This window comes from Diabrotica virgifera, chromosome 6 (assembly GCF_917563875.1).
Source record: "Diabrotica virgifera virgifera chromosome 6, PGI_DIABVI_V3a".
Classification (NCBI taxonomy): domain Eukaryota; kingdom Metazoa; phylum Arthropoda; class Insecta; order Coleoptera; family Chrysomelidae; genus Diabrotica; species Diabrotica virgifera.
The window spans coordinates 196,971,176-196,991,684 of record NC_065448.1 but is presented as its reverse complement, the minus strand read 5'-3'; the positions used below and the strand labels follow the sequence as shown (position 1 = coordinate 196,991,684).

General features: G+C 32.1%; 1 protein-coding gene across 2 annotated transcripts in view; it reads right to left on the bottom strand.

Moving 5' to 3' along the window:
- Positions 1 to 227: 227 nt before the first annotated feature.
- The window catches only part of LOC126887097 (DCN1-like protein 2), a 72,348-nt gene continuing 52,066 nt past the window's right edge, over positions 228 to 20,509 (bottom strand). Inside the window, exons 1-3 of one of the 2 annotated variants that reach the window (XM_050654434.1) lie at positions 20,286 to 20,477; positions 3,874 to 4,467; positions 228 to 617 (exon numbers count right to left, since the gene is read on the bottom strand). In XM_050654434.1, the coding sequence (XP_050510391.1) occupies positions 429 to 617; positions 3,874 to 4,467; positions 20,286 to 20,393 (891 nt within the window). In that variant the 5' untranslated portion in view covers positions 20,394 to 20,477 and the 3' untranslated portion in view covers positions 228 to 428. Of the gene's footprint in view, positions 618 to 3,873; positions 4,468 to 20,285; positions 20,478 to 20,509 lie in introns of those variants that run through there. The other variant, XM_050654433.1, reaches the window with a different exon arrangement.

Below are 20,509 nucleotides of genomic sequence, written 5' to 3'. Positions count from 1 at the left end.
CAGCTTAAACAAACATGACAAACGGAAAATGAAAATTTGGCCAATTTTTAAATATTTTTTTGTGAAATAAATTCCTAATGTTTTGTGTTATTCCTCATTAATCCTGCGTATATGTTGAAAAATTAAATAAGCAGTCAAAGAAGAAACAATTGTAAAAGTAGTTTCGATCGTTTTTATAAATTCAAAAAGCAAAATTTTCAATCAAGGCAAATTAAAATAAATACACAAAAACTTATTTTACTTTACTTAGTTAAAAATCTTTTCGACTTTATTGACAAAGTACATTCTATCACTAGGTCATACAAGAAAAAAAAAAGTATCTCAAACCCTTTCAACTGTTTTCTTCCAAGATTAGTGCTACCTTTTATCGATTAACAAATTTAACGTCATTTGAATTTTTGTACAAGAAATAAAATTGTTGGTATTTATTACTCCAGTTGACTTGTACTGTGTGGTTGATTTTCCTTAGTTCTTGTTGATGCCCATTCTACGAAATCGTCAATTAACACTGGCCATGCTCCTTCTTCGTCGTAGTTGCTCATATCGTCAGCGATCTGCTGAGCAAAATCTAATAGAAGATTCCAAGTATCCTTAGGAATAGATCGTTTATGGTTTTCCTAAAAACATATCATGATCAACTCATAGAAACTCTGATTAACTTGTAGAAGACAAAATATTAGGTTTTGTTATGGTTTGTTTTTAAACCAAGAGGAGTGATTCAAATTTACCGCTCTGTAATGCTGGTTTGTAATTGGTACAACCGCAGGCAAGTTTACTCCACTGATATAAAATTTTGACACTAATGACATTTACCACATTTTGACACGATTGACATTTCATAGGTTAATTAAGTTATATCGTCGATTTTTTGTGTTTTCTGTGCTATTCCTTTAATTTTTAGATTTTTATATAAAAAGCAGTTATTTTTAGAACTCTTTAGTGACGTATTAATATAATATAATATTTATGGATTACCGCTTAGGGCTGACATGATCAACCACAAAAAAAAAGAAGAGTTATTTGGTTATTTTTCTAGTGACTTTCTTGTGTGTGAATCTGTATTTTTAGTTTACTCCTTCTGGTTAAAAAAAAAAACATAAAACAAAAAGCATATAGAGTGGAACATTTTATCAAATTAATATTTTCTGTTGTCATTTGCTAAAACAAATCGTTAATACAAATTTATCTGATGAGACAACCATTGGTTGTTTCAGTTTATTGCAGTCCATTTAATAGTCATTCTTTCATAGTAAAGTATTGTAAAATCTCAAAATTCTAAAGAACCGCACCCACTTTGATGAAATTTTGCAAGTAAGCTTAACTTCCTCTTCAAAAATTATATGATTAAAATGAGTGGTTTTTGTTTTTAAGACGTGAAAACTATCAAAAAAAACCTTATCTTGTAAAAGATATATATTTACAATCCCTAAAAAGAGTTATATCACAACAAAACATTTTCGGAATCAATATTCCGTCATCAGTGTTATCACCTAAAATAAGTATAACTGTAAGTAAAGCAAACGTGAGGTTAAATTTTGACTAAGGTAAAAACAGTTAATAGATAATTATACTTACAGGTATACATGCTTTAAGTAAGCCACCAAAACATACGGGTAAATGCCTTTGAGTTGTTTTAAAATGTTGAGGTTACACTATATTGTTAGATTTTTAAAGCATGTTAAAAACATTTCCAGATTAACCCCTGGCATCACATGACATCAACCATATTGGTTGGTTATTTTTTTAAGTATGGTGGTTGCGAAAATTTTATTTATGGCGGTAAGCAAGATTATTCCTCTCCAATTTTTGCACACTGTGAGGTTGTCCTTTTTGGAAGCTTAATAATGTTACCTTTCTTCGAGCCCGCTGGAATGTGGTTTGTTTCCCACACCTCTCGGATTATGGGGAGCAAAAGTTTAGCAGTTAGATTCGGATCAGCTTTAAGTATTTCAGCAGCAATGTTATCGATTCCCGGGGACTTGTTATTTCTCAGAGATTTGACAGCTGTTATGATATCCGTTTTGGAAAGAGCTTCGCGAGATATATGCAAGTCTATATTCTGCGTGTTTTCGACAATATCATAATATGTGCTCTTTCCATCTCTTGGTTGTCTGTTGTAGTAAGTAATTTATAGAGTAATGGACCAAGAGCTCTAGCAACGTCGAAAAAAAAGTATTTTAAGACAACTGGTTCTTTAATATATTATTCCCTATGCTTCCTCGAACATCATACCGGCCATCTGGCTACTGATACATGTTGCGTTCATTACTGCGCAGCACACCTGTGCATGTAAATATATCGAATTTAAAATTATTTTAAGACGAAAAAATTTTTGTCATTACTTTCTAAACATTAAGTATTAGAAATATTAATTATAATTGCCAGACATTTCTGTGGTTTAAAAAGTAATGACAAAAACATTTTTCGGCCCTAAATAATTTTAAATTCAAAATACAGGGTGATTGATTAGTGTGATAAAGCTCAGTAGATCCGCTACAGTAATAGATAGATATAAAAGTTAATAACAAACATTGTAGCCAACTTTGAGCTTCACATTACAAAATTAGTTAAAATGTTACAGGGTGTTCGATAACATAGTGACAGACCAAACTTATGTTTTTTAAATGAAATACCCTGTATTTTATTTTATATTCGAAATCCTCTTAACTTCCCCATCACAAAAATATAAAGGTTTGTTATGTTATATAGGGATTTTACAAAGTTATAACCAATTTTCTATTAAAATCGTAACAAGTTCAGCTCCCTGTATAAATAAAAATAAGCACAACAGCAATGGTTTATTAGTGCCATATTTTTTTGTTGGTTGTGAAAATTTTTAAGAATTGTTGATATTGCTAATTTTCTTTATATCGAATACAGGGTGAGTCAAAACGCAAGTACATTCTTTTCTCAGAAATTTTAAATGGAACACCCTGTATTTTATATCACCATCGAGAAGTACCATTACCGTACTTTAATTTTTGTATAATATTCCCTATGACTAAATTTGTTAGTTTTCTAGATATTTTAATTTTTAAGAGCAAATTATTAATTAGGGTGTTCTATTTAAAATTACTGAGAAAATAATGTACTTGCGTTTTGACTCACCCTGTATTCGATATAAAGAAAATTAGCAATATCAACCATTTTTATAAATTTTGACACTCAACAAAAAAATATGGCACCAATAAACCATTGCTGTACTTATTTTTATTTATTCAGAGAGCTGAACTTCTTACGATTTTCACAGAACATTGGTTATAACTTTGTAAATGCCCTGTATGACATAACAAACCTTTATATTTTGTGATGAGGAAGTTAAGAAGATTTCGAATATAAAATAAAATATAGGGTGTTGCATTTAAAAAAACAAAAGTTTGGTCTGCCACTATGTTATCGAACACCCTGTAACATTCTAACTAATTTTGTAATGTGAAGCTCAAAGTTGACTACAATTTTTGTTATTAACTCTTATTGATATCTATTACTATAGCGGATCTACTAAGTTTCTACTATTTACCTGCACAGGTGTGCTGTGCAGTAATGAACGCAACCTTATCAGCAGCCAGATGGCTGGTACGGTGGTAGAGGAAGCATAGAGAACAATATATTAAAGAATCAGCTGTCTTAAAATACTTTCTCGAATACGTTGCTAGCTCTTAGACCATAATGTATAAAAATTGTTTACTATAATTTCAAATTGAACAAATAGTGACAGAAAGTACCGGCTCTAAATACATTACATATTAACAAAACTGGTACAGTTATAAATTATATATGTGTAAATGATCTTCATGCATATTTATAAAACAAAGAGAATGCAATAATATTAAATATTGAGAATTCAAAATAAAACAAAATAAATAGACTTACTTGCAAAAATGTACACCATAAATTCAAAAATTTGAACTTTCCCTTAAGTACGATATTCCAGTAAGCAATCGCCATATCAAGATCTAATCCTTTCTGTCCTGGATTTTTGGCATAATTGAAGGTAAAATGATAAAAGTCCTTAAACTTATAATTATCCCTTAATTCATTTTCTAAACTGGGCAATCGCGCCTTCAATTTATCTATATTATCACAACCTAATTCTGTCATTCCGTTTATAAACTCATCCCTGGTGAACTCGCACTGAGTCGCTGCTTTGAACTTCCAAGCTATGATGAGGACGAGCTTTGATTCGGGCGGGAGACCAAGATCATCTAAGAACTTCATGATACCATCTACTGTGATTTTATCTGGTTCAGTGGGATCTTTGTATCTGTTATATAAAGATTCTAGTTTCTTTTTGTCTACACTCCTCGGCTCTTTGTAATATGCATCAGGATTCTGGAAGTAATTATCACTAGCTAGATCTAGTTTCCAATCATTCTGAGTAAGGCAATATATGGCTGTGTTCTCACCAGTTTGAGTGAAAGATATAAATTTTTTTACTTTTTCTCTCTGTGACGATTTTAGTTTGTGCTAAAAGTCATAAAATAAATTAATAACTTTTTAATAGACATTTAAAACTTAACAATACATTAAAATACAAAAATAATTGATGGATTGGACCGTTACTTGATGGAAGTTCATTTTATCTCACAATAAAACACTGAAAACTTTTGTTTTCTATACTTCCACAAAATTTATTATTTACAACTATGTGACTACAGCTGTTTCGGCAGAGTGCCTTTCTCAAGTGATATAATTTACAATGTGTTTGCCTTTTTAAGTCTCTAACTGAAGAGGTTGAGGAGTGGGGAGCTGTTTGTCTCGAGTTGGTCATTCAGAATTATATCTGTATTTTTCAGTTTATTAATTTCCATAGATTCTAAAAAAGATAGCTTAAGGCCTTTATTTTGGATATGCAGAATTTGAAACTCTTCATTGAAAGAATGATTATGATCTAGAAGGTGAAGTGCGTATGTAGAAGTGTCTGTTTTTCTATTGTTGAAAGCCCTTTTGTGTTCTGCTATCCGTTTGTCAAAAGTTCTGCCAGTTTGACCGATGTACGTTTTCGGACAGTCACCACAAGTTAGTTTGTACACACCACTCTGTAGTTGCTTTCTCTTTCGGCTTTTATTGTTCTTAATATATTTGCTTAAGTTGTTGTTAGTTCTGAAAGCTGGTATTATTCCTTTCTTTTTTATGTATCTGGCTATTTTTGTTGTTATCTTGCCAGTATATGTGAGAGAGCAGAAGGTACTGGGTTCTTTCTGTGGTGGTGGATACACTAATTTCAGGGCTTTCTTATGGAGTTTTTGATTTAAAATTTTGTTAACTGTTTGTTCGTTATAGCCGTTGTTTACTGCTATTTGTTTAATGATGTTTAGTTCTATCTCGAAGTTTCTATGCCGAAACAGCTGTAGTCACATAGTTGTAAATAACAAATTTTGTGGAAGTATAGAAAACAAAAGTTTTCAGTGTTTTATTGTGAGATAAAATACAAAAACTTTCGAAAAAGCAAAATTTTACCCATTTGGCAGACTCTTTGTAAAAATTTAAAGAAAAAGTTATTAGTGACTTCAGAAATCAACTATGATATAAAAAAAGGCACAATTACAATACATATAACAACTATTTATATATTATTTGCTTATTTTGGTACACTGTACATACTCCTACAGCGTATGAAGGCCCCTGAGTATCAAATGACCATTAAAATGCGTCTTCTCTCATTGCTTAATAATATACAGGTCAAGTTGTGCATTTTGTTTGAAATTTTTGGTCATAATTTTTTAAAGGTAACTATGATGTGTGTCATGTTTTGGTCAAACGTGACACTACTGCCATCTATTCCACTGATTTATTCAAATTAGAAAAAAAATCAGGTCCAGTTTTAAAAAATGTTTTTTTAATATCTTAGTTTTTTCACCAAATAATGATTTAGAATTATACACCAGGTAAATAAGGCCAAAATATACCATGTTCGGGACACTTGAGCAGCCAGGTTGCAAATGGATTTTTTGGGTACTATATACCTAATACATTATAAATACAAAAATTCCCGTAACAGTTTGGACGAGAAATTTAGTTATTAACAAATAAGGGTCAAAAATGAGAGTTTTTCGTTTACATCGCTACAGGTAAAAATAGGGTAATTAACTGTCTTATTTATAATATTTTTCTTTTAGTAGATGAGTTAAGGTTTAAAATAGCGTTTTTTGAATTTTGGTCCGATAATTTGTTGCTTCGGATATTGCAAAATAAAACTAAAATTTCGAAAATAAAAAATTTGCTAAAAGTTTTGCGAAAATGAATTTAGGACTTTCATATTGCATGAAAAGTTAAGTCAAACAGTCCATACAATGCACAAAATTTTTTAAGACGATGCGTCAATTAGTTTAAATTTTGTTCCTGAAGAGCTTTTTTTCGCAATGTTATTGTTCAGAAAATAATAATGATACAGCAATTCTGTGAAAACAACATGAAAGAAGAATAGTCATATTTTCAACGCATTTAAAAAAATCATTAAAAAGTCATTTTTATCACTCAGAAAACATTTTACTAAAATAGAGTCATTTTTGGCTTATACACGATTTGAATAACTTTGTTAATATTGACTGTAGGCTAAAACTACAATGGAATTTGAAAAACAGGTATTTTTATACGAATTTTCAAAGAAAAACTTTTCGCCTAGGTTAATTACGGTCAAAGTTCGCCACTTTTTTTATTTAATTGACGGTTACTTTGTTTATAATAATTAAGCAACCTAACTAGAGCCATTTTGAAGTTGAAGATATATAGGTTATGTGTAAAAGTTTGAGTAAACTTTGAACCTCAACAGAGTATAAAGCTTTAAAAATGGCGTCCGAACCGAATTAATTCGTGGTCGCTTGAGGGGAATTACTAAAATACGTGCACTCAAAAAATGAAACTGATTCTGCAAACATATGCCGCGATTAATATCGCTGGAACTTGTTGATGGATTTTGATCATAATTTTTTTAATTTGTATATACTTGTAGTCTTATAGAGTACGTTATGCACAGACAACCCCACCAAATATTACAAAATGTTAGGGGAACTTGCCTTATCACTCAGGGATAGGAAAAATAGATTACGACCGATTCTAAGACCTACCGAATATACATATTAAATTTCATAAAAATCGGTCATGCGGTCTCGGAGGAGTATGGAAACTAACACTGTGACAGGAGAATTTTATAGATGTAAATATATAGATGGCTATTAACAAATAGGGGTTGGTGATAGAAGATTGAAAATTAAGGGTTGTATGTATTTTTTAATTCTACATCATATAGAATTAAGGTAGATAATTTTGTCAAAAAAAAAATAAAAAAAATGTCAGGGGGGCAACCCCCCTTATAACTTATGGGTATAAAAAATAGATTAAAACCTCTTCAACGTCCTACAGGATAAACGTGTAGAATTTTATAAAAATCGGCCAAGCCGTTTCGGAGTAGTATGGTAACTAACACTGTTACAGGAGAATTTGATGTATATAGAAGTAACTGCGAATTAAATAATAAAAATGGCCAATTTTGAACCTAATTAACCTAGCCAAAAAGTTTTTTTTCTGAAAATTCGTATAAAAATACCAGCTTTTGAAACCCTAAAGTAGATTTACTCTATAATTAATCAATATTAACAAAGTTATTCAAATTGTTTAGAAGCCAAAAATGACTCTATTTTACTAAACTTTTTTCGGAGTGATAAAAACGACTTTTTAATGATTTTTTTCAATACTTTAAAAATATAACTATTATTGTTGCATGGGGTTTCCACAGAATTGCTATGTCATTATTATTTTCTGAACAATAACATTGCGAAAAAAAGCTCTTTGCGATAAACAAATTGAATAAAATTTAAACTAATTGACGAATCGTCTTAAAATTGTTTAGTCCTGTCGCCAGGGGGGGTACAACGGCCTCCTTAATTCAGATGGACTTACCCAAGTTTTTTTTATATATTTTGACCCGCAGAATACGAATTTTTTGGGTAACAGTTGATCCGGATGTCGATAAGATTGTTATAGACAAAGAACTTGAGGAATTACATAACAGCGATTTCTCGCAAAACAAAACATCTTTTTGTATTTTTTGGGTCATTTTAAGCAAAAAATATTCCTACAAGTTTTTTCGTAGAATGCATAGTTTTCGAGATAACCGCGGTTGAACTTTCAAAAAATCGAAAAATTGTAAATTTTAAACCCGAATAACTTTTGATTAAAAAATAAAGTAGCAATTCTGCTTACCGCATTTGAAAGTTTAAGTCAAATTATATCGGTTTTGATTATTTGCATTGCTAAAAATTTATTATTTTATTGTTAAACAAAGCTGTAAACTGTAGTAAACACCTAGTATGTGAGTGATGTTTTCTATGATTTCTCATTTAAAATCGAACAAGTAGGTAGAGTAGCTACAAGTGCAAGCGAGGCAATTTCTACGTAGCATGCGTTAAAACGCATGTATTAGGCACGGGAAACCTATGTGTTTATAGATTAGTTTAACAATAAAAAAATTAATTTTTAGCAATGCAAATAATCAAAACCGATATAATTTGACTTAAACTTTCAAATGCGGTAAGCAGAATTGCTACTTTATTTTTTAATCAAAAGCTATTCGGGTTCAAAAATTGCAATTTTTCGATTTTTTGAAAGTTCAACCGCGGTTATCTCGAAAACTATGCATTCTACGGAAAAACTTGTAGGAATATTTTTTGCTTAAAATGACCCAAAAAATACAAAAAGATGTTTTGTTTTGCGAGAAATCGCTGTTATGTAATTCCTCAAGTTCCTTGTCTATAACAATCTTATCGACATCCGGATCAACTGTTACCCAAAAAATTCGTATTCTACGGGTCAAAATATATAAAAAAAACTTGGGTAAGTCCATCTGAATTAAGGAGGCCGTTGTACCCCCCCTGGCGACAGGACTAGTTTGTGCATTATGTGGAATATTTGACTCAACTTTTCGAGCAATATGAAAGTCTTAAGGCCATTTTCGCAAAAGTTATAGCACATTTTTTATTTTTGAAATTTTAGTCTTATTTTGCACTTTCCGAAACAAAAAAGGATCGGACCAAAATTCAAAAAATGCCATTTCAAACCTTGGCTCATCTACAAAAAGAAGAATATTATAAATAAAATATATAACCCTATTTTTACCTGTAGCGATTTAAACGAAAAAACTGCCATTTTTGACCCTTATTTGTTAATAACTAAGTTTCTCGTCCGAACTGTTACGGGCATTTTTGTATTTATAATGTATTAGGTATATAGTACCCAAAAAATCCATTTGCAACCTGGCTGCTCAAGTGTACCGACAAAAACCTTATTTCTCTGGACTATTAATACCACAGCTAGTACTATACAAATTAAATAATATAACCCTTTTAGTCAATTCCCACGATTTCAAAAGTTATAAGTTTTTCTTCTAAGAAAAGGCGAGGCTCGTTAGTCTCTGGCACTTGCTCATAACTTGTTTTCCCTTAAACCCCAATAAGTTCTGTGGTCTCAACGAAGACCAAAAGTTTTCTTATTGGTAGTTTTAGGATCTCTTCTTCTTCAAACCTCAGATTACCAGTGAATTCTTTCCTTACATCACTTAGCACACTGCAATGGCATAGTATGTGTATGGCAGTCTGTTCTTCCATTTCGCACTTTCTGAACCATGGTTCATTCACCTTACCTAGTTTGTATAGGTGGTTCCTTAAACGATATGTCCAGATTGTCCAGTCACATTTCAATGACCGTTTTGATATCTCATTTATTGAGGTTCAGCAAACTGTTCCAGTGTTTTTTAACAATATTCTCGATTATTTTTTTAGTCTGGATTTGTGGCTCTCCATTTCTTTTGATGATTCTTTATCAGCCATTTCTGAACCTCGTTTATCGTAGCATCTTTAGTAATGCTGCTGCCACAGAACGGTTCTGGAAGAGCGGAGACCAAATTTTTGTAGCAGAAATGGAAAACCTAACGGATAAGCTAAGTGTACTAAAAAACAAAGGGAAACTGAAGAATCTACAGGGACAAAAGGAAAAAGGACTCCAAAAAAGTAATAAAAAATAATGAGACCGGACACACAACAATGACGACCAAGGCAATGAATGGGAAAAGCGATAGGGAAAAAGATGATGCACAGGTAAACAAGGATGAAAATAAAAAGAAGGGGAAAACTAGATTGCAGAAAAAAGGAGAGATAAAAATGGGAACATGGAATGTGAGAAGCATCAACGGAAAAGGGGAAGAACTGGTAGAAGAAATGATAAAACAAAAAATAGAAATACTAGGAATAACGGAAACGAAGATGAAAGGAAAAGGTCTTAAGAAAATACACAAAGGATATTGGTTACTTTGAGTAGGAGCGGATACAAAAGAGAGAGCAAAAGAAGGAGTCGGGATAATAATTGCACCGAATAGACTATAACACGTTATAGAAGAAACATATGTTAACCAGAGAATATTATCGGTGAAAATGAAACTGATGGACGAAGAAATATGGACAATAATAACAGCCTACGGAGTAAATGAAGATGCAAGAAAGGAAGAGAAAGATAAATTTTTCGAGGAGCTCCAAATGCAAATTGATAATGGGGAAGAAAACATAATTGTAATGGGAGATCTAAACGGTAGAGTCGGAAACAACAACAGCGGAATAGAGAAGTGCATGGGAAAAGAAGGAGAAGAAATACTAAACAGAAATGGTGAAAGAATAATAGAAATATGTATGGAGAACAAACTAGTTAGAACTAGTTAAACATAAAGAAGTACACAAATACACGAGAGTACAAGACAGCAGAAACGAAAAATCAATCTTAGATTACTTTTTGGTAAGCAGCAACAAATGGAAAAGAGTACAGGATACGAAAGTGAAAAGAGGCTCAGAGATTGGCAGTGACCACCATCTAGTAATAATGAGAATTAGAACAACAGCAGAAAAAGAAGAAAAGAGAAGAAAAGTAGTAAACGAAAAAATAAAAAGTTACAAATTAAAAGAGGAAAGATATAAGAAGAAATTCCAAGAAAAATTAGATAATACTCTGAAAGGTAGGGCAAAAAATACAAATATAAAAGAAAAATGGAAATATCTAAAAACCAGCATAATCAAAGCAGCTGAGGAAACTTGTGGGAAAACAAAAATAGCAAATACCAACATGAGGAGAACGGAATGGTGGACGGAAGAAATACGAGAGACAATAATCAACAAAAAAGAAAAATGGAAGAGATACCTAAGTACAAAACACCAGGAAGATTACGAGGCATATAAAGAAAAAAGGAAAGAGGTTAAAATAGTGGTGAAAGCAGGAAAGGAAAGGTCATGGGAGAGATTTGGACAAAAAATGACAAAAAATTATAGGGAAAACCAAAAACTCTTCTACGGCGCATTAAAACAACTCAGACAAAAGAAAGAGCACACGATGCCGAATATAAAAGACAATAATGGAAACGTACTAACAGAAGAAAAACAAATAATGGAAAGATGGAGAGAACATTTCAAAGAGCTAACTCATGCAGACACGGACAACATAGGGGAGATACAAGAAAGGAATGAAGAACAACAAGTGGAATCCATAACAAGAGAGGAATTAGAGAAAGCAATAGAAAGAGTAAAATTGGGCAAAGAACCAGGCAAGGATCATATTACCCCAGAAATGATAAAATTCATGGGGACAGAAGGAATGGATAGCATGAAAGAACTAATGAATGATATCATAAATAGAGCAGAATTACCAAAGGACTGGAAGAAAGACGTTATACAACCATTACAGAAAAAAGGAGACAAGAGAAACTGTAATAATTACCGAGGTATCACCATATCAAGTATCCCTGGGAAGGTATTCGCAAGAATAATAGAGACAAGAATAAAAACCCAAATAGAAACAACTATGGAAGACACACAGTGTGGATTCAGGAAGGACAGAAGCACGCAAGACCTAATATTCACATTAAGACAAGTAAGTGAGAAAGTAATCAAGAAGAATAGAGAGATACATATGTGCTTCATTGACCTGGAAAAGGCGTTTGACAGAATCCGAAGAAAGGACGTATGGAAGACACTAAAAGAAAGGGGAGTCGACAGACACATAATAGAAGTAATAAAGGATATGTACAAAAATAATACAAATACAATAAGAACCAATAACGAGGAATCAGTAAAACTGGAACCAATCAATGAAAAAATAGTGGAGGGACAACTTTGATGGTTCGGACACGTGTGTAGAATGTCGAACGAGAGGCTTACAAAACGAGTGTTCGAAACGAGAGTGCAGGGGAAAAACAAAAGAGGAAGACCAAGAGTTATGTGGGTAGATGAAATCAGGAAAGAAGTCGAGAAGAAGGGATTGACATTGGAAAGTGCAAGAAACCTAACGCAAGATCGGAAAGCATGGAGACTACAATGCCAAACTCAACTCCACCAGCCTTACACCTAAAGGTAGAAAGGCTTAGGACTAAGTCAGTAAGTAAGTAAGTTTTTTCACCAAATAATCACTTAAAGATTAATACCACAGCTCGTACTATACAAATTAAATAATATAACCCGTTTAGTCAATTCTCAGAATTTCAAAAGTTGTAAGTTTTTCTTCTAAGATCAGGCGAGGCTCGGTAGTCTCTGGCACTTGATCATAACCTGTTTTGGCCTTAAACCCCAATAAGTTCTGTGGTCTCAACGAAGACCAACAGTTTTCTTATTGGTAGTTTTAGGATCTCTTCTTCTTCAAACCTCAGATGACCAGTGAATTCTTTCCTTACATCACTTAGCATACTGCAATGGCATAGTATGTGTATGGAACTCTGTTCTTCCATTTCGCACTTTCTGCACTATGGTTCATTCACCTTACCTAGTTTGTATAGATGGTTCCTTAAACGACATGTCCAGATTGTCCAGTCACATTTCAATGACCGTTTTGATATCTCATTTATTGAGGTTCAGCAAACTGTTCCAGAGTTTTTTAACAATATTCTCGATTATTTTTTGAGTCTGGATTTGTGGCTCTCCATTTCTTTTGATGATTTCTTATCAGCCATTTCTGAACCTCGTTTATCGTAGCATCTTTAGTAATACTGCTGCCACAAAACGGTTCTGGGGCTTCAAAAGTTTCACTCGAGAAGTGGCGGCTTGTCCTATGAGGCAGGTGAGGCAGTGCGCCTCACCAGTATATCAATCGACTATTTACGTTATTTCGTTATTTCATAATCAGTTTTTTAAATATAATTTGGTTTGTTGAAATTTCCTAAATAACTTTATTTTTATGAAAAAAATTAAAATCGGTACGGCCCTGACTCTTTTTCTTTGTATCCGTCTTCCACGTGCCAGTAATGCATCATGCATCTCATTCCAACTTTCTCAAATCATTACAGATGAGGCTTGCTTCAAACCTCCTTGTCTAGCATACTACCAATTATTCTTAAAATGAGACAGTAAAAGCGGCAAAATTTGAAAAATCTGCCACCAATTCTGGGAACGAAATTCATCCATCCTTGAGGCGCGCCTCAACATGTGTTTTTTAGTTATGAAGTTAAGTACTTGATCTTGCTTCCCTTATTTGGTATGGACGCTTGTATTGTAGTTTTGTAAAGTAGTTTTAGATATAGTTTTATATTAGTTTAGATTATGTTTAGAAGATTTTATCAATGTCATACTGGCTGTGTGGCATTTATCAATGCCAATTAAATAAATAAATAAAAAATCTAGAAATCATGCTTTCTTTTATAATGATTTATTTTCTTATAAGCACGCTTTTTATATCAAAATAAAATAGCAAAAAAAAACGAAGTTTAACCCTTAGTTTACTTAACATAAAAATCAATCTTATAATATAACAGTAATTTGCTTACTTGGTTGTTTGTATTTCCCTATATTCAATACATTTACAATATAAGATTGGTTCTAAAATGAAGTTATCGCGTGTTTATGGGTATATTGTTTGCGTACAATAATTTCATTTTGACAACTGATTAATATTAACGAATCAGTTGTCCGTTATTGTCATGTAGTAGGTATGTAATGTAAAGTTTGGTTAATATGGCTGTACAACGCTGATGAGACCAAGGAAGGACAAAACATCTGATTCATATTGGTTTGATATGTGGTATTATAGTAATTATTTTTAGCTAAAAAACAGCTCCTATGAGTGTGAACCTGTTGGGGGCTTAGAGCTTTCGTTGTTATTCTTTTGCGAATAAAATTGTTATTTAATATTTTAATATAGTTTGCAAGCATTAAAATAAATACGGCGCCGTTCTGTAGACGCCCTAGCGAGGGTTCGGCAAATAATCCCGGACAAAAAATCCCCAGACAAAAAATCCCCACAAAAAATCCCGGATAAATAATCCCCACAAATTTTTTTGGACAATGACCATGTTTTGAACATAGTTATTCAAATCAGAGTGAGCAAAAGATTTAAGTAAATAATATTGGAACATGATTCTCACAGCCTTACCTCATTCCACATATCTTCCACGATTTTTGAAATAACTCACACTCTTTTGTTACGTAAAATTTGAAGTTTTCGATATGGAATTGGAATTCAAAATAACTCTATACACTGAGGCTGAAAGCATTTGAGTCTTATCGCATTCACGGGTAAACTTTTAGAGAACTAATCGGCAGCAAATATTTCTTAAGGATTTTCTGTCCGGAATTTTTTGTGGGGATATTTTGTCTAAATAATTTGTGGAGATTATTTGCCCGCGATTTTTTGTGGGGATTTTTTGTTCGGAGATTACTTGTCCGGGGATTTTTTGTGGGGATTTTTTGTCTGGGGATTTTTTGTCCAGGGATAATTTGTGGGGATTTTTTGTCCGGGATTATTTGTCCTAGCTTCGTCCTAGCGTTATAACGTCACAAAATCGACCTTCCGGCCATTAAAGAGAAGCTAACCATCATAATAAAAATCCTCAGGTGTAGTGTGTCTCACCACCTTCTACTATCACGAGCCGCTCCTGCACTCGAGCCCTATTTTGCCAACATATCTGCTTGTTTGTTCCCATGCACCCCTTCAGAACCCGGTACCCATATTAAAGACACCTTATTGTCCTTTGCAAGGTTCTTGAGGAGATCTTTGCAGTTTCTCACCAGTTTTTATTTTGTGAGTGGGGTCTTTTACTGCCAGAATAGCCGCTTGGCTATCTGTGTAAATGTTGAAAGGTGTAAGTTGTTTTAAATAATACTAAATCATCCCCATGCCAATTATTTGTTTAGTGATTCATCTGTAGTGTCGTTTTATTAAATTGTATGTGCCCACTGCTGTGCCTGACGCTCCTTCAATTTATCTATATTATCACAACCTAATTCTGTCATTCCGTTTATAAACTCATCTCTGGTGAACTCGCACAGAGTCGCCAACTTGAACTTCCAAGCTATGATAAGGACGACCTTTGATTCGGGCAGAAGACCAAGATCATCTAAGAACTTAATGATACCATCTAGCCATCTAGTGTGATTTTATCCGGTTCAGTGGGATCTTTGTATCTGTTACATAAAGATTCTAGTTTCTTTTTGTCTACACTCCTTGGTCCTTTGTAATATGCATCAGGATTCTGGAAGTAATTATCACTAGCTAGAACTAGTTTCCAATCACTCAGTAAGGCAATATATGGCTGTGTTCTCACCAGTTTGAATGAAAGATATAAATTTTTTACTTTTTCTCTCTGTGAAGATTTTAGTTTGTGCTGAAAGTCATAAAATAAATTAATAATTTTTTAATATACATGTAAAACTGAACACAATAAATCAAAAAAGCAAAATGTGACTAGGTATTTCACAACCTTTCTTTTAAAAATTTAAACAGAAAGTTATGTCATTAAAAAAAATCAAGTATGATTTAAAAAAAGGCACACATTACAATACGAATATACAACAATATAATATAGTTATACAACAAATATAGTTCATTTACTGCAGCAACTAATAAATGACAAATAACACTGGAACAACATTATTGATACCCTTACAATTCTTGGACCAAAAAGTCTCTTAGTACTTTCACAGTAACATTTAGTATTCACACTGTGTTTGCAGAGGTCGTTGTTAAAAAATATATAGATGATACCTTTAACACAGAATGCAGCATAGACTTCATTTTTGGTCCCATGTCTTGGATTCTCACCAGTCCAGTACCAAAATTCTGCTTTCTGGTGTATATGATCAATGAAAGTTGGCATCATCATTAAAGAGAATGTTTTCAAATTGAGAAACTTCTCTAACATGTCACTTGCAAATCTTCGTTACAAGATTTCTAGACAAACAAACTGCAAAGTCAATTTTTTGATAGTATGTCAAATAGATTGATCCTGTAGTATCCAAAAACCGAATCTAATTGTATTGCCATTTAATTTATAAAAGATTGATATTTCACAGAATACAAACACTGAGTTTAATAATGAAATCAGTGTTTATGTAACAAAGTCAACATACAAACAAAACTGCATGTAGAGAGGAAAACACTTTGACCTCTGACCCCTGACTTCACAATAGTGATAGTCACTATTTCAACAGCCTCTGATCAGCTATTGAACATCTCTGGAACAGGTTGTCATCAGGTTTAACCAATTTGATAACTTTTTGGCATTAGACATTTGACAAAAAACAAGTATTTACAAAGAGAAATTTGATCAACAACTCTAGCAACAATTGAATCCTAATAATATAATTTTAAATGAAATAAAGGACTTGTAGAGATAGTTGATAGAACAAACAAAAAACACAAATACCTATGACACAACAGATGCTAGATATAAAAAAGATGAGAAAAAAGTTAATTTGAGAGAAAGTTAATGCTTTGATGATGTCTAAAAACGTCATACAATTACTATTGTCAAGTGCATATGACGGCTTAAGGGAAGGGGGGGGGTATGGTTTGACATATTTAATTTTTTTTATTATTTCAAATAAAAGTGCATACTTCCAAGAATACTCTCTGAAAATTTCAAAATAATCGGAGTAAAATTACCAGAGATACAGGGTGTTGAACCTTCGACTTGCGTTGCCGCGGCTTCGCGCCAGCACGCTTGAGCATAGTGAGAAACGTTAAACAATTGTTCGCCTTCTCTTTTGTAGATTACTCCTCGATTTAAAAAACATATTGCAATGTGCATCACTTTACGATTTGGCAGACAAATAAGAAGATGAAGATGCAGTTGTCAAAACTTTAAACGCATTTTTCTCAAAACTGCTTTTTCAAATGCGGTGGACATTGTAACTGAAAAACTACTGGGCCGATCTACCTGATATTTTGCACATATTTTCTTTAGACATTTCATGAGGTAACAACGTCGAGATATTTTTCTTTTTTTGCTTATTTCTTGTTTAACAATAATAAGTCTGTTGATTTTCACAAAATTTTTACCAAAAATTCCATTTTTTTGATTTCTGAGTGATACCAAAAATTCAAAAATCATTAAAAATAAAAAAACTCGACGTTGTGACCTCGTGAAACTCATAAGCTTATTAAATCTTTTTGAATTTTTTGTTTCGTATGATCGAGTGACGAGTTCTGATCAGTGACTGAGTCCACTGCAAAATCCATTCTTTTGTGAGCTGCCTGTCAAAATTTGTCACCAATGGCTTATTTTCCAATATTTTGGATTGGATTTTTTTCTAAGCATTCTTTGAATTGTACTTAATATGCTTATTTAATTTAAAAATAAAATATTTGTACCATAGCTTCGAAAAAAATTCACAAAAATGTGCTTGATATGTTGATTTCAAACCATACCCCCTCCTTAAGGCGTTATATGCAGAAAATTAGTTTAGAAGTTAGTATTTGTTTGATTTTGAAACAAGTTGTCATTCTATTGAGTATGTGGTTATAATATATAAAAAGGTTCTTATGATTTAGTTTAGGTCAGTTATTATCTCAACCAAAACACTACAATGTAAATGAAGCGAAAAATTGAGTTAGCACCCAGTTCGCATTAGACATATTTTGTCAGCAATGAAAGGGTAAAGAAAGAGATGACAAAAGAGAAATAGCAACACTAAAATAGCAAATAGCACAACACAACATCGTATTATATGAAATGTGGAATATATAATTATGCAGTGCAGAATAGCAACTAAGAAAGACATAAAAGGATAAGAATCACCACAAATGATGAGCTCATGACCCAAAAAATTCATAGGCCCAATGTGTTGAACATAGCAAGAAATAGTGGAGAGTTAAAGAAAAAATGGGACACTTAGGTCCAATATTGGGTAAAAGATTCTAACGTAGGTTACGTTATGTAGATAACATAATAATGGAATAATTAATTAAGCTAGTTTTAAAACAAATTTATAAGAGAAAATAACTAATATTCTGTAAGTTATTTTCTATAGTAATTTGTAAATGTTTAACTCACGCAAGAAAAAATATGAGACTCAGGAACACAATAATTGTCTTGGCCTAAAATTTATTGGAAGTAATATGTACTTAAACACTATTATAATAAAAGAGAGATGGAATACTTTGAAATATATTAGAGTAAGTATATTGGGTTTCGGAGTATATTGTAATACTTTCTGAAGAAAAAATTACTTTAGGAAGCTTTATAAAGGTTTCTTACTAGAAACAGTTACTTCATTCATTCCATCTATTTGTCTCTATATTTCAATTTCGTTGCCAATAGACATTTTGAAGTTAAGCATTCATCTAATATATAGTAATATATTGTGATGAGGTTCTGAAATACTAAGAATGGATTTGTTTCCTAAATGTGTGTGAGTTGAGTAAATACTAGTTGACGAAGCAGTTGCTAGTTTATTAAGGTACTCATACTTGATCCGGGTCTATCATAAAAACCAATGTAGGTCAATTCAGCCTATCACATTTCTGTAACCATATTTCAATGAGTGTGAGAGTCATTAATGAATATTAACATTAAACAAATCAAGAATTGACAGACTTCAAACATTATGAATATATACTTTAAATCAACTTTAAAATGAATGGGGTTCTCTGTATTAGGTTCATGAAAAAGTTCTCAATTCTCAGAAGTGCTCAAGTACTGAGTTCTCTATTCTTGAAATTATTCTGAAAATATTTACTGAAAATAATATGATGTCTGAACAAGAGGGGAAAAATAACAAAGTCTCCCACAGACTCAATGCATACAGAGTACCTATACAGGGTGGTGAATCGGAAAACGGGCTATAGGAAACTCAATGTAAAATTTTAAACTGTTGAATTCCTGCTTCCCTAATTATGTTACATCAAAAGTCATGAGAAGTTATTTGTAGAAGATTGAAATTTGTATTAAAAACAGAAGTTACAATTGTTCTACGATTTAAACACATTCCAAAATTTTGAAAAATATAATGTATTTACCTCAGTAGGTATGTGCGGGCATATTAGGCCACACATTACTATTTAACTGACAGTGAGCACACTATTGACTGAAGAAAATATCTTTATTATTAATACTTTCTCCTTAACTGAGGGTATCTGATCAACTTTATTGTGTTTTAAACAATAAATGATAAAATAAATAAAGCAATTGACAGTTCAAATTGTTAATATAATAAATTCATTGTCACCGAATGCAATCTTATACACATTATTGCATTGTGTGTGGCGTAACTTTGGTGTATTTCTCTGAAAATTGTATTATATTTTTACAAAATTTTGAATAATTATTGTTCATAGAACAATATTAACAGTTGTTTTCAATACAGATTTCAATTCTCTACAAATAGTTTCTTATGACTTTTGATGTAAAATAATTAGGGAAGCAGGAATTCAACAGTTTAGAATTTTACATTGAGTTTCCTATGGCCCATGTTCCAATTCACCACCCGGTACAATAATAAGGATACCAAATTAATATACTATGGAAGCTTATATACTTAAACGTAAAATTAGAATGTTTATTTCTTATTCTCTCATGTCAATATATTCCACATACACATACATCCTAAAAAGGGGAAGAACAAAGAATGATTCCACAATCTATATTAGGTTGACAAAGTACAATAATTTTCATGTTTTGCTATTCATGAACTAATGATCTAGCATATATCTGATCAACTATATGAAATATTTGGCAACTCCAACCATGAATTTGTTGTTTTCAAATCAGTATTGCAAATGTATTGCTCAAAATTAAAAAGTTTATGTCTGCCAACTACAGTAGTGTTTACTAGTTTATGGGAGATACTATTAAGCTAATTATTCATTTCTACGATGTACTCCTACTAAAAACACCTATTTGTACAAAAACTAATAGGTCTAAGAATAAAAATATTTAATATTTTTTAATTAAAATAAGGTTAGATTATTTAACTAAAATTTGACAGCTTTTCAAAGGAGGTACATAGACATGTCATTACTTTTAATTATATTTTATGTGTACTTACCATCGTGAAAAGTAGAGGATTTAATACCAAACTATTAACAAAAAGAAACCATTTGAAGATAATTTTTTTTATTTTTGCAGAATTATGAAAAATAACCTCAAAATGCATAAACAATTCTGCCACAACACCAACGATGCCAGATGCACAAAATGTGTGTGTTTTCAAAGCTTCAGAGCTGCCACATTTGAAATTTAAGGTGGCGTTATTGGAGATGCGCGGACGTT